A 14370-nucleotide genomic window follows, 5' to 3' on the forward strand; every position below is an offset into this window, starting at 1 on the left:
AAATTGTGTTTGCAAACGAATGGAAATCAAAATTGACGAATCTACGTTTTTCCGCGGGATTTTTGTATCCATAAATCAAAACTATTCTTCATATTTTTTTAACCCTCATATCTAAAAGGTAAAAACCAAGTATATTACATTTCAAAAGGCGTGTCTTGTTAGTTGTTACTAATGCAACACTTGATTATTTAAACGATCTCTAGGCTCTTTAGTTTTACACTCTTTTTTCTTGATCCATAAGTTTGAGCACCGAAAGAAAGAGTTAATACGATTCTATTCTATGTTGGGGGTTCATGCATGTGATGTCAAGCAAGTGAAGCAATAAATTAGGACATCAAAAATTTTGTTATCAGTAAAAAATAAATTTTTTGTTAAGCTTTTATATATGTTTAAGGGCTTAAAAAAAAGGATTTTATATAAAACGACTATACAGTTTCTTCAACAAAATATCTCTTCTATGTGAGTCAATTTGATTTTCTTACAAGTGCATATCAAAGTTTTTGAGGTTAATTGTTAGCATTTTGGATTGATTCTTTCCAACTCGATACTCAATTTTTTTACGTGGCTAATCCAATTTCACGGGAATACGTGGAATGGTTCCTCATGGCTCCTCTAGTGTTTTATAGCAGAGGAATATACATAATTATTGTTCTGTTTATTGGAAAGCCTAGTCAAACTGACAATGGCTAACTTTTAAGTTTGCTTATATTCGGTATTAGTAGTAATGATCTGACATATGGAGGATTCTCTAATCTTGGAGATCAAAATGATGACTACTAATGCGTGCTTATACAATTTTTACGTAATACAAACTATTTTTTTTTATAACTTAAGAGTGATCCTAAAAGATTCCTAGTCCCAACGACTAATCTCCTGAACTTGGGGGAAATCATGTTAAATTTCGAACCTTTGTGGCCAATACAGGCTATTACATATGTTGGTAGAGGTTGAGAACTAAAAACAAGAATCTTTTTCACTATGTAGTACTATTGATCATCGGACCATGAGATATTCCAATATTGCTTCACCTTCACTCTCTCTCTCTCTCTCTCTAACCATTTTGCTTTTACTAAATTGTGATCAAAGTGGATAATTGGAGAGAGAAGCGAGATATAAAAAGAGAAAAGTTGGAACCAAGTCTTCTCAAGATACCTCTCGGCTAGTAGAAAGTAAGTTTTTAAGAACAAAAGAGATTGAAAAAGAAGAAAACCATTATGGGTCCAGTTAGAAGAAGTAGAAAAGAAAAAGTGAAGAGACAAAAGAACTAATAATGAACTGCACTTGAGTACCCATTATGTTTTTCCCATATGCAACCACTAAGAGTACTACTCTCTTTGGTTTGAGTTATTAGTATGAACTAACTATCTCCGCGATTGATGGTGTTTTAATTTCAGGATAAAGATAATTGAATGTTGTTAGCTAGTACACTCATAACATGGAATAAGGACGGTTTGGTTAATTAGGCTCTTGCATTTGACATTATCAATAAAAATGAAGATAACTATGTTCATAACTTTGATAATCTATGTTACTTAGGACTTGCTCACAATTCAGAACACTGGAACTTATTGTAATTGTTCTTGATAAATATGTTGATGATGGGTTCTTTTTTTTGGGTCAAGGTAAGAAACATTTAGACCGAGCAAATGAAAAAGGCAATGGTGGTGGTTATTGAAATGACCAAACAGGTGAAAGGAAAGGTAACTTTCAAAAGTTGCTTTCTCTTTTTTCTTCTTGTCGTTTCTCACTCTCTCATATCTCTTTCTTATAGTCACGCCACTTCTTGACAGAGCAAAGCAAAAGAAAAGAAAAAAAAAAAACTTGGCTAGTTCTTCTTAACCTTCTTTGTCGCCATTGATATCATCCAATCACCAAGGTTCGCTGCAAACATGTCTGAATTTGCCTTGTCATCTCAAGAAGAGACTCCAAATAGGAAGAAGATTGGTTTCTCTTCTCTTCTCCTCTCTGACTTTCATCTCCTTTGCTCCTTCATCCTCTCACACCCTTTCTATTTCTCTTACTTGCTCTTCTTTTCACCTTACATCTTCAAGATTCTCTCTTTTCTTTCACCACTTTTTGTAACTACCACACTCTTGCTTCTTGCCTTGCTCAGTACTTTGCATGTTCAAGACTCTTGTCCTGACTCTGAATCACTAGAAGCACAACCAAGCTTACTTATTTCCTTTTGTAGTAAGCTTGGAAGTGTCTTGGAACACAAGTTTGAGGTCAATGACGATGAGGGTTTTAAGTCCTTGGAGGAGTTGGAAGCGTATAAGATGGTCGTTGAGGCTTGCTCTATGGAATTATCTGCGTCCGAGAATGAGATGTGTTCGGATGAATTGACGTTTGTTGACAAATTCTGTAGCCATGAGAGCACGGTGCGGGAAGCTTTGACCGGTGAGACCCGTGAGGATCACGTTGAGATCAAACCGTTGAAGTTTGAGGATGTGATTGATTTGGAGAAAGAAGAAGAAACCAAGAAATGTGAAAAGGAAGAAGAAGAAGAAGAACATAAAGTCAAACCAAAAAGTGACGTTGTCCTCGATAATGAAGAAATGCCGACAAAAGAAGAATCCAAGGCTCAAAAAGTTGACCTTGTCGGAGATGGTAATGATGAAAGCTATAATTTCCCAAAACTTGGCGATTTTCTCGGAGAAGGGAAGAGAAACGAAGTGATCACTAAGAAGGAAGAAGAAGAAGACAATGTCTCTCTCCAAAGCTTTGGATCAATGAGGAAAGAGAAAGAATGGAGGAGAACATTAGCTTGCAAGCTCTTCGAAGAACGGCACAATGCTGACGTTGGACAAGGCATGGATCAGCTGTGGGAGACTTACGAGACACAAACAGAGAAGAAACATCAAACTGAAGAAGAGAAGAAGAAGCTAAAGAAGAAGACAAAGTCGATGATGAAGACGAAGAGTATAGAGAAGGAAGTAATAGAAGAGGAGGAAGATGATGATGTGATTGATCATCAGCAGCTTTGTTGCTTACAGGCTTTGAAGTTTTCAACAGGGAAGATGCATTTAGGAATTGCGAGACCTAACCTTCTCAAACTATCCAAGGCTTTCAAAGGCATTGGACGTTTCTACAATGCTAACAAACAGTCCAAGAAAGCTTGAAAAGGCGATGGATAATAAACTTTGTATTAATATATAATTTCGATCTATAAATATATATATATAAGTAACTAGATATAGTTATGAAGTTTCCATAGTTTTGAGCAAGTTCTATATGCACAAGTTAATTCAGGTCAAATGAAACTAAAATGTATAATAACTAGGTGATAACCCGTGCTACAGCACGGGCAAAAACGTTTATTATATTTTTAAATTCTTAATACTGTATGAGTTACATCTATGTTAGTTATTTTATATTGATAGTATAATTTACATAAGTATTTACTTTGGAACCCGAAACCCTTCTATTCATATCTAATTACCTCTGGTCTCTATACTCCACTTCCCACCATATGTAATAATCTCTCTCATGTATTCTCTTGTATTAGCTGCTGTGTTATATCTCTTTTATATAATTTTGTATTTTACTATAATTTCTTCAACCATATTTTATAAGAAATATGTTTTTACTACTAAATTTTAAAATAATGTACAATAAGATTTTAAAAGATGTATCAAGAATATAATGAATGTAATAAGTTTTAAATTTCTCTAATAGTATATATATATATATATATATATAAACATGGTTAAATAATTGGAAATAATAAAATGGTAGAATATTAGATATAATAATTATAAGAAATAAATAAAAAGAATGAAAATGCAAATATGGAAGTATGCAATAAAAATTATTTATTGGAGTACATGAATAAGGATTTTTTATAAATTTATTGGATGGGTGATATTATGAAATTTAACCTGCAAAAGAAAACATAAGATTATGTCAAATAATTTACACGAAGAACATATATATAAATTTTTAAAAAGTGGACACAAAATAAAAATAGAGCCTTACATAAGTATCATAAAGATGAATCAAATGTCTTGGAAAATCTCTTTGAAGACAACATTCCTTGTTTTCTTTTGAGGTTTTTCTTTTGAGTCATAATAAGAATTTTCAATCCTGATTTAGTACTTACACGGGACATCGCTACATATAGCTGGCCATGAGTGAAAACTGGTCTAGGCAAATATAACCCAACAATTGAGAGTGACTGACCTTGGCTTTTGTTGATAGTCATTGCAAAAGCAACGGTTATCGGAAATTGTCTACGTCTCATTTTGACTATCTAAAAAAATTAGTTGGTTTAACTATCTAAAAAAATTATAATTCTGAAAAACTATCTTACTGTTTTCAAAAGTACCCAAAATTTTCAAAGTACCCGTTCCAAATTAGTTGATTACATGTCCCATAGTCAACTTTTAAATAGAATATATTTGTGTATGGGCAACACAATACACAAAAACTCATCAACCACTGAGACTTTTAATGTCTTCTAAGTACTATCTCGGGATACAACACATTGTGATATTTTTTCATGTAAAAATGGTTTAGAAAAAAAATTAATTAGATGCTGTTAGTATTTTCTATTGAAATTAGTAGGCCATTATTTGGCTGTTTTGTCAATATTTTGGTTTATATGTGAATATCGCAACCCGTGTCGAGGATAATTAAATTTGAAAATATATGATTTTTGGCAATTCATCCATAATAACCAAACAGAGCCCGTGTTTTTTTCACGTGTATACTAAACTATTAAAAATATTTCTCACAGTTTGTTTAAGGGTGTTAACCCAAATATCATATTTGAGTTTGGAAACATATTTTATGCCCATAAATTTACTATTTTAAATAATTTTCTATTAGACAATATTTTTTAAAAAAGTTTGGCTAAAAAAAGTAGAGGAAGTACATAAAATCTTTATTTGAATATTTAATTTATATATAGTTAGTAGATCATAATTTTCAAAAACTCTCAAAATATATTTAAAAATACACAAACTCTCAAAATACACATTTTAAAGTAGTTTTTTACATGTCATATAGTCTCGTCCTATCCCGTCTTGTCCATTTCACACTGCCAAAAATTTTGTGTCCTATAACCTTTCTTTTTGAAATTATTACTTTTTAGACAATATTTATTAAAACATTTTGGTTAAGAAATTCTCAAAATTTTCAAAAGTATACAAAATTCTCAATATACCTGTCTCAAAGTAATTCGTTATTGTCATATTTCTTTTTTAATATGAATCTGATAATTGAAAAACTTATAAGATTTATTTTAGGAATATTTATATTTTATATTTAAATGTTGAAACTATCCATATCTATAACAAAATAGCTGGTTGAAAAATGTCTAAATAATGTAGGCTAGTCAAAAGAATGATCTTTGATTCCTGATTTTCAGAATATACGAAAACAGTGTGTTTAAATATAAATTAATATTTATTTCTTTAACTACAAAATCCCATTAAATGCAAATGTGTTTTTAAATTAATTTTCAAATTTTAAAAGTTGAATTATTATTAAAATAGTTAAAAGACATTCACCCATTCGAAAATAAACATCGATTGAATTGGATGTAAAGATAAAAAAAATTATTATTAAATTAAGTCAGTTAGACCAGCGTGTTAATCTGAATTCAAAAAATAGCAAATATATGTGTTTACCTTTTGTAGATTAATTAAATAGTCATGATATCAACAACATTAACATGCAATTATTTACGAAACAATGTCATGTTTTGTAAAGTGAATTCTCATAATTAAATAATTAAATTAAAAGTTGAAATTAGATTCCAACTTCCAAGTACCCTACAAAATAATGTGATAATTTGAAAAAGGATCTTTGCTTATTCAAATTAACCAAGTGAGTCAATTAGATTTTAATACTTGGAAGATAATTTGAGATAATTTGAAAAAGATCCTTTTAACTAAATTATTTTGAATAAGCAACTCACTGAAACAATGTCATGTTCTTGATTTGATCCTTTGAATAAGGATGTGCAAAGATAATTTGAATAAGCAAAGATCTAACAAAGCCAAATAAGCCAATTTTTACATAAACTTTTGTTTATTGACTCACTTGGTTGTTAATTTGTTATGCGAATATATATATTTATTTGCTTACGATAGATACATGAACTAAAATTTAATAAGTTAATTTGTTACTACAGACAAATATTATTAATACCCAAGAGATAATAGGGGACAAATATTATTAGTGTTTATAGAACAAATGCACACACACTAAGCAGGAAGAAGATAAATTTATTGATAAATTTGCTTAATAAATAGTTGACTAAATTTGATATATGATTGGAATGACCAAATTTTTGGCAGAAGCAACATCAAAGGCATCCGTCGCAATTACTATCGGGGGAACATTTGGTGTGACAAAGGTTGAAATAGTTATCTTCGCTCACAACTCACCTTAAATTTTTGGCTCCTCGACTCACACATCCCTGCTTCCACAGTGACAGCATACCTTAAAAATCATATAAACCATAATAATTTAAATTTTTTATATATTATTATAATTAGCAAAAACCTTGTCGACGTTGTTGCCGTTTTTTGTTGTTGTGGTCTTCATCTTTATCACCTCTCGGTATATTAGGCTTTTTCATGAATTTTGTCTGCTTATGTTCAAGATAAATACAAAGAAAAAATAAGAAAGATATAACCTAAACAAAAAAAACTACCAACATAGTTTTAAATAGGAAATGAAACTTAACTACGTTTATGCTTTTTGTTGTCACCTCGTTTGCAATCTTTTTTAAAATGTTGGGTTGCTTAGTTAGTTTGTACTTGCCAAATAAAATACTAAAACCACATGCATTCATATAAGATATCATTAGAGTTATGTTTCTGTCTAACTATGAAAACATTTGTATATATATGTTTCGAATTTCGATAATTGAAACCGAACCTTTCTAACTCATGGTGTTGGATATTATAATATGGTTGGACCTCGACAGCAACCATTTACCATTTACCAAGTTACCTGCACACACACAATAACATATTATTAAAGATAACCCGGACAATGTAAAAGCATGATTATGTGCTAATGGTTGAATGTCATAACATACAATAAAAAAAAAACTGATCTTACTCACCATTTTTTCACATTCGCATATAAGATCAACATCTGTAAATTGCTAATATGATATAAGTGGAGTAGGAAGTAAATTGTGAATGTGAGCCGGTGATGGAAGAGTCAGGAATAGGAGGGTATATATAGATTTTTAAATAAGGAGTAGGTTTTCTAATTTTTTCAATAATTTGCACACGCATTTAATCCAGTTTATCAAATTTGGAACTGCTACCAAGTTAAGCGGGATTATGAAAATATATTTTGATAGGTAATTAATGAATTGATTGGATGCAAAGCTATACTACAACAGATTTCTCGAAATTTTAGAAGCATATGAAATCGAATATATATACCATTATAATTTGAGTAAATAGTCAACGTATATATATTGTTAGTTAAAGAATATCTTACGTATATGGAATGAAATCACTCATACGAATCAATCATGAAAATAGGATACGAATTTAATTTGAATAACAAATAAAAGAAAAATCTTATTTACTTTAAAACGTTAAAATATAGAAATTAAAAATAGGATAGTAGGGAAATATTGGTAACAACTTACTAAAAAATGCCTGAATCTGTTATGCGTGAAATTTCAGGAAGATATCTAAATATGAATGATAAAACAACTAATCACGGAATCAGTTATATTCGGGATTTTGAAATTATATACATTTCTATATTTTTGTAAGAAACTCAGATATCAAGATCAAATTTAAAGGTAATATTATGGGAATATGGTAATTTAAATAATTTAAATTATATTTGGAAGCAAACATGGAAACTATAATATTCATGTTTTGGAAGCATATATGGCAAGTGCTATATTTGATCTGTGTAATCCGCTTATTTGTGGAAATAAGATTTCCTCACTAATTCCCAAAAAAATCGTAGTGGGATAACTATTGAAAACAACAAAAATTGTAGCTAAGGTGCATCGAACTTGGCACCTTTCGGAATATTTGAGCTTCATTGGACCAATATGCTATTAGAATTTTCTCAACAAAATACACAATGTATTGCTTTTATTTATTATTTAGACGTGAAAAAGCCATTTTAAAAGATCCGACCCGGGATCCGCGTGTTTATCCGTTTAGGATATGAACAAAATTTCGTTTTTACCCTTAATGAAGATATATTATTTGGTTATAACTTCAATGGCATACCTTTGTAATTTCTTACAAAACGAAGGTTTAGTCCATAAACTGTGTTTCAAAATAATAGTAGGGATTTTGTAATATTTTTCTAAAAGTGTAAAACTTGTTGTATATTTTCATTACCATTCATAAAATAAAAGGGTTGGGACTTCGGTTCTTTGGATCTGTTGGTTCGGTTAACCAAGAAAATTAGAGGTATATTATTGACAACATAACTTCGGTCGGTTTGGTTTGGTAATCTGAGTTCGGTTTGGTTTGGTAATCGGTTAACTATAAAAAATCTGGTGATTTTGTATAGTTAAATTCTTTATCCCAGCCTGTAGTAGCATTTTATAAATGATAATCTATAGCTGCATAGTCTGAATTCGGCAATCTAATGTCAAAAAAGTTGTATAATTATATTCAATCTTGTTCCCATTTTGTTAGGTTTAACAACACAGATTGAATCTCAGATCTGATATAAAATCACACTACTAGGCAAATTTATTACAAAAAACTATTTTAATACTAATTGTTACACCTAAAATAAATATTTTTAAAAAGTTGAAAATAATGGTTACTACCGACAATTTTTTTTTGGTTTGGCCGCGTACACGATTAGTGAAAGACACTCAGTCCATTAAAAATAGCTATAATTGATAAATTGAATGAAACTGTGAAGTGCTCTCTCGTCCCCCTCCAATGGCTAATCACCACCGACTCTTACGCGGCGGCGGATCTCCGGCCATTAACGGTATCAGAATGAGACTCACAGCTTTCGCCGCCACTATTGCACTCTTCCTCTTCTTCACTCTCTCGTTCTTCTTCGCTTCCGAATCTAACGATTCACCTGATCTCCTTCTTCCCGTAAGTTCTCTCTCTCATCAAATCCTCCCCGAACAAATTCGTATTCAAAAGCTTGATTTGAGATTTGAATTGTTGTAATCTGGAGACGATTTGTGTTTAATTTTTTTTTTTGTTGTTGTTGTTGTTGTGTGGAGTTTTTAGGGTGTGGAGTACTCTAATGGAGTCGGATCTATGAGAAGATCCATGTTGGATATCAAATCGGATCCGCTTAGGCCACGGTTGATTCAGATCCGGAAACAAGCTGATGACCACCGTTCACTAGCGCTAGCTTATGCTTCGTACGCGAGGAAGCTTAAACTCGAGAATTCGAAGCTCGTTAGGATCTTCGCTGATCTCTCCAGGAACTACACGGATCTGATCAATAAGCCGACGTACCGAGCTTTGTATGATTCTGATGGAGCTTCGATTGAAGAATCTGTGCTTAGGCAGTTTGAGAAAGAAGTCAAGGAACGGATCAAAATGACTCGTCAAGTGATTGCTGAAGCTAAAGAGTCGTTTGATAATCAGCTGAAGATCCAGAAGCTGAAAGATACGATATTCGCGGTTAACGAACAGTTAACTAATGCTAAGAAGCAAGGTGCGTTTTCGAGTTTGATCGCTGCGAAATCGATACCGAAAGGGTTGCATTGTCTTGCCATGAGGCTGATGGAAGAGAGGATTGCTCATCCTGACAAGTATACTGATGAAGGCAAAGATAGACCAGCTGAGCTCGAGGATCCGAATCTTTACCATTACGCTATCTTTTCGGATAATGTGATTGCGGCCTCAGTGGTTGTCAACTCTGCTGTGAAGAACGCTAAGGAGCCGTGGAAGCATGTGTTTCATGTCGTGACTGATAAGATGAATCTTGGGGCTATGCAGGTTATGTTTAAACTCAAGGAGTATAAAGGAGCTCATGTAGAAGTGAAAGCTGTTGAGGACTATACTTTTTTGAACTCTTCTTATGTGCCTGTGTTGAAGCAGTTGGAGTCTGCTAATCTTCAGAAGTTTTATTTCGAGAATAAGCTGGAGAATGCGACCAAGGATACAACGAATATGAAGTTCAGGAATCCCAAGTATTTGTCTATATTGAATCACTTGAGGTTTTATTTACCCGAGATGTACCCGAAACTACACAGGATACTGTTTTTGGACGACGATGTGGTTGTGCAGAAGGATTTAACGGGGCTGTGGGAGATTGATATGGATGGCAAAGTGAATGGAGCTGTAGAGACTTGTTTTGGGTCGTTCCATCGGTACGCTCAGTACATGAATTTCTCACATCCTTTGATTAAAGAGAAGTTTAATCCCAAAGCATGTGCGTGGGCTTATGGAATGAACTTCTTTGATCTTGATGCTTGGAGAAGAGAGAAGTGCACAGAAGAATATCACTACTGGCAAAATCTGGTAACTTTTCTGATATTTGTTTTCCCCATTTGACAATGCGATTGCGTTGTGTGATGTTTTTGACTTGTGTTGTGTTTTATTTGAATTGCTGCAGAACGAGAACAGGGCTCTATGGAAACTGGGAACGTTACCACCGGGACTGATCACGTTTTACTCGACCACAAAGCCGCTGGATAAATCATGGCATGTGCTTGGGCTGGGTTACAATCCGAGCATTAGCATGGATGAGATTCGCAACGCTGCAGTGGTACACTTCAACGGTAACATGAAGCCGTGGCTGGACATAGCTATGAACCAGTTTCGACCACTTTGGACCAAACACGTCGACTATGACCTCGAATTTGTTCAGGCTTGCAATTTCGGCCTCTGAAAATTTTCTTTACCATCTAAACTGAAACCATATGTTGTGTTACTTCGTCTTATGTTTTAACTTAGTTCTTTTTGTGTGTGTTTATTTATATATTTTTGGGGGTTTAGAATACTGTATTTTGTTCATAGCTGTCGTTATTCTATGACAACCTATATCAAAGGCTCAAAGCTTAAATATATTATAATGTTTCATCATTATGCTGTTTTAGCTTCTATGACATCGTATTATGAGTTTCATAACTGTCTAATTGAACATCTCTTAGGAATTATAATCAGTCTCTCGAGAAGATTTGCTACATTTTCTGAATCAGTAAGCTTAGAATTAGGCAGATGAAAAAAGAGATTTCATTAGCAGTAAGAAAAAATAGACAAGCAAGAACCGACGAAACTCTCTCTTGCTCTCAAATTTTTTTACTCCAATTAACAAAATGGGGGCACAGTGAAAAGAGAATAATAGTGTTTTTTTTTTTTTTTTTGTTGCCATAGATCTACGCCTAAACTCTCTAAAACCAATGGGGCTTCTTGTTTCAAAAGCACATTTACGCAGTAACAGACACATGAGGAGCATCATCCACGGGTTTAGTAGCTCTATTAGCATCAATTCCACCACCACCGCGTCTTACACGTCCGTTGTTACCATTGGCCCTCGGGAACCCACCATTGTCACCATTTGCTCGGTTTCCATAACCTCCTCTATTGTTTCCCCTGTTATTATTACCATACCCGTTGAAATCAGTCCGGCTATATCCCCCTCTTCCACCTCCAAAGCTCCCACGACCCCTTCCCCCTTCGTTTCTGTAACCTGTGTTTACACCAAACGACGAACGTCCTCTATAGTTCCCTGTTTCAAGAATGAATGGTAAATAAATGTCTTAAGATCCTGAGACTTCATTTCACAATATTTTAAGTTAACTTGCCTCTTGCAGTAGATCGCTTTTCCTCCACAACTACTTTGTGCCCATTGAGTATGACAGGTGATGCCTGTTGGCAAATCCCATAACAGTTAGTTAGCCTAGAATGTTCAGGGCTTTGAAAAGTTCCGAAGTAATACCGTTGATTCTTACCTCAATAGCGCTTTGCATGGAACTTGCAGATTCAAACTCAACAAAACCAAAACAGAATCCCTGTAACGCACAATACTCAAAGAATAAATACTCTGCACATTACTAACTATTAGAACTGTTACGAAATATTAAAATGGACTCTTTTACCTTCTGGCTTCTCACTTGAATTCCATTGGTCCTAATGAGTCCAAATTTCTGGAACTCGTTCTCAAGCAAGGCTGGTGTTGCGTCAAGGGGCAAGCCCTTTAGATAGATGGATGGACCTAGAGCTGTTACAGAGTCAAGAAATGAGAAAATTTTGCAGCTGAGCATGCTTACCATTAAGAAGTAAAATACATGGCCAGAAAGACGCATTTACCTCTTTCATTATCTTGATCATTTTCATTCACAGCTACATTTGCTCCCGAATCTGATTTTTCAGACAATGGTGTTGGTAGAGGGATATGAATTGCTTGCTCTTCTTGTTTCTTTGGTTCCGCCTTTGTTGGGGTTCTCGAAGCAGACATTGGTGCAGTATTCTCTTTCATAACCTTCACCTACATATCATGATTACAAACACAAATGACATCAAATCATGAGGGGTAGAGAAGCCAAAAATCACATCAGCTTGACCAAGAAGAGATATTTAACAACCCAAATTTATGTTTCTTACAATGGATGCATATGATCTCTTTGGAACTTCGCCAGTCCTAGAATCAGATTCTCCATCCTTCTGCACTTCAATAGGAGCTTCATGAACCATTTCAGGCGCCGGAGCTTCTTCTGTAGCTGCTCCTTGTTCATCTTCAGAGGGAGTGAACACTTCAGGCCCATTAATGCTTTTGGACAACACCTCAGTTTGCTTAACAGCATGGTTCTCTTGGACATATTTCTCCTGAACAAGCTCATTCGGAATGTCTTTCACAGCAGCTGTGTCTAAGGCACAAGAACATTTACAAGCTTACAAAAACCATAGTCCCATTTAAAAAAAAACAACTTAGAATTTATTGATTTGCAGGAGGACAATACAAAAAGATAGATTCAACTCACCCTGGTAAGTGTTGACAGGAACTTGGATGTTGTTCACTGGAATCTGATTTGCATGTAGGATAGCGGCTTCATCAATGTATCGGAATATATCATTCAAGACAAAGTATCCAGTCTCTTGTGGAGCAAGAAAGAAGGTCTGACTAAACGTCCTCCTGACACAGTCTTTTCCCGTCAAATACCCAGTCACCAATACAAGAACACCACCGCCATAAGATTCTTGTGTGTCCACAGTTGCAATCTCAGCACTGATTACACCATAACAAAGTGCCATTATCTTCTTGTCAATAGCCTGCCCAAGATATAAATGCATACTCAGCACAATTTCAATAGAACTTTGGTAACAATTAATGTTTCCACAAGGTTGCCAAAAAACACATTTGGTTTCAAGAAATGCAAAGAAAGAGCCAAATACAGTATACTCACTTGCAAGGTAGAAGTGATGCTCATAATACCATTCTCTTCAGGACGGCCTAACTTGCTAATCTCCTGGTAAAATCTGTGAACATGCTCAGGAGATTGATGCAGTATGTGATAATACTGATGCACAAATGCATTCCCAACCTATAAACACACACAAAAACAACAATGTACTATTAGGTAACTGAAACATTCATAAAAAACAACACAAGGTAACACAATTTGCATCTGCTAAAAAAAACTAAATCATACGATATCTGGAGTACAAGCAGGTGCTGGAACTTGCGGTGCCCCTAACATCGCCATAGCCTACTTTTTTCCCCCTGCAATCAAAATCAAAATCAAAATCAAAATCACCACCTTATAAATCAGTAACTCCACTTCAATCTCATCTTCTAAAGACGCAAAACAAACACTGATACAAGAGAGATCTCTGATCTAGATACAAAATTCAATTAAGATCCACATCGTCTTTGTTATCAGCTCACTACAATTGGGGCTTAACCATTAAATGCGAAGATACAAAGCAAAGCAAAGCACAAATCCGAGTAACAAAGAACCGATCTAAGAACTAAAACAGTATAGAATCAAATCGATCAAGTAAAAGAACAGAGTGGAGAAGTACGACACTGCTCGGAGAAGTTTCCGGTGAAGAAACAGAAGGCCAGAGACGGAAATAGAGTTTACCTTGAAGAAAAAAAAAACTGACGATTAACCGGAAAAAATCGAGCGAGGATCTTCTTGTTCGCTTCTCTCTCTCACCGAGGAAGCTCGCTTGGCTATGGCGCTCAACTTAGGGTTTTACAGCTGAATCTAAAACGAGAGAGAGAGAGAGCGACGTGAGAACAAAAAAAAAGCTGTAGAAAAAAATAAAAAAGTGGCTTTTGTAGAGTTTATGTATTTTGTTAGTTTGTACTTTGGCTACTTGTGCGTAGTATCAGATAATTCTTCTTCTCTCCATGATTTTTTCTTTTTCTTTTTCTTTTGGGGTTCATTTTTAAGTTAAAGTAAGAAAAAAATATATCTTAAAATTAACTTGATTA

At 34.1% G+C, this 14370-nt stretch overlaps 3 protein-coding genes across 3 annotated transcripts; 2 read left to right on the forward strand and 1 right to left on the reverse strand.

The window, feature by feature from the left end:
• The first annotated feature begins 1558 nt into the window (after nucleotides 1–1558).
• LOC104747062 (uncharacterized) lies at nucleotides 1559–3409 on the forward strand. The gene has a single exon (XM_010468631.3). It carries the CDS (start codon nucleotides 1890–1892, stop codon nucleotides 3117–3119), a length of 1230 nt encoding a protein of 409 aa, XP_010466933.1. The 5' UTR covers nucleotides 1559–1889; the 3' UTR covers nucleotides 3120–3409.
• A 5139-nt stretch (nucleotides 3410–8548) lies between these two features.
• LOC104747063 (galacturonosyltransferase 8) lies at nucleotides 8549–11012 on the forward strand. Its single transcript, XM_010468632.3, has 3 exons — nucleotides 8549–9062; nucleotides 9204–10448; nucleotides 10543–11012. Exons 1-3 carry the CDS (start codon nucleotides 8898–8900, stop codon nucleotides 10816–10818), a joined length of 1686 nt encoding a protein of 561 aa, XP_010466934.1. The 5' UTR covers nucleotides 8549–8897; the 3' UTR covers nucleotides 10819–11012.
• A 127-nt stretch (nucleotides 11013–11139) lies between these two features.
• Nucleotides 11140–14343, reverse strand: LOC104747064 (nuclear transport factor 2-like). The gene is made up of 10 exons (XM_010468633.3): nucleotides 14015–14343; nucleotides 13580–13650; nucleotides 13334–13471; nucleotides 12911–13199; nucleotides 12534–12796; nucleotides 12240–12417; nucleotides 12029–12150; nucleotides 11882–11941; nucleotides 11735–11798; nucleotides 11140–11658 (listed from the first exon to the last, which is right to left on the reverse strand). Exons 2-10 carry the CDS (start codon nucleotides 13631–13633, stop codon nucleotides 11357–11359), a joined length of 1470 nt encoding a protein of 489 aa, XP_010466935.2. The 5' UTR covers nucleotides 13634–13650; nucleotides 14015–14343; the 3' UTR covers nucleotides 11140–11356.
• Nucleotides 14344–14370: the final 27 nt, after the last annotated feature.

Source organism: Camelina sativa, chromosome 15, assembly GCF_030686135.1.
Source record: "Camelina sativa cultivar CO46 ecotype springtype chromosome 15, ASM3068613v1".
NCBI lineage: Eukaryota > Viridiplantae > Streptophyta > Magnoliopsida > Brassicales > Brassicaceae > Camelina > Camelina sativa.

Coding starts and splice junctions, on each gene's coding strand:
- LOC104747062 (XM_010468631.3), top strand. CDS start 1,890: ATGTCTGAATTTGCCTTGTCATCTCAAGAAGAGACTCCAAATAGGAAG.
- LOC104747063 (XM_010468632.3), top strand. CDS start 8,898: ATGGCTAATCACCACCGACTCTTACGCGGCGGCGGATCTCCGGCCATT. Junction 9,063..9,203: donor CACCTGATCTCCTTCTTCCC/GTAAGTTCTCTC, acceptor TGGAGTTTTTAG/GGTGTGGAGTACTCTAATGG. Junction 10,449..10,542: donor ATCACTACTGGCAAAATCTG/GTAACTTTTCTG, acceptor GAATTGCTGCAG/AACGAGAACAGGGCTCTATG.
- LOC104747064 (XM_010468633.3), bottom strand. CDS start 13,633: ATGGCGATGTTAGGGGCACCGCAAGTTCCAGCACCTGCTTGTACTCCA. Junction 11,942..12,028: donor TTCAAGTGAGAAGCCAGAAG/GTAAAAGAGTCC, acceptor TGTGCGTTACAG/GGATTCTGTTTTGGTTTTGT. Junction 11,799..11,881: donor CCATGCAAAGCGCTATTGAG/GTAAGAATCAAC, acceptor ATTTGCCAACAG/GCATCACCTGTCATACTCAA.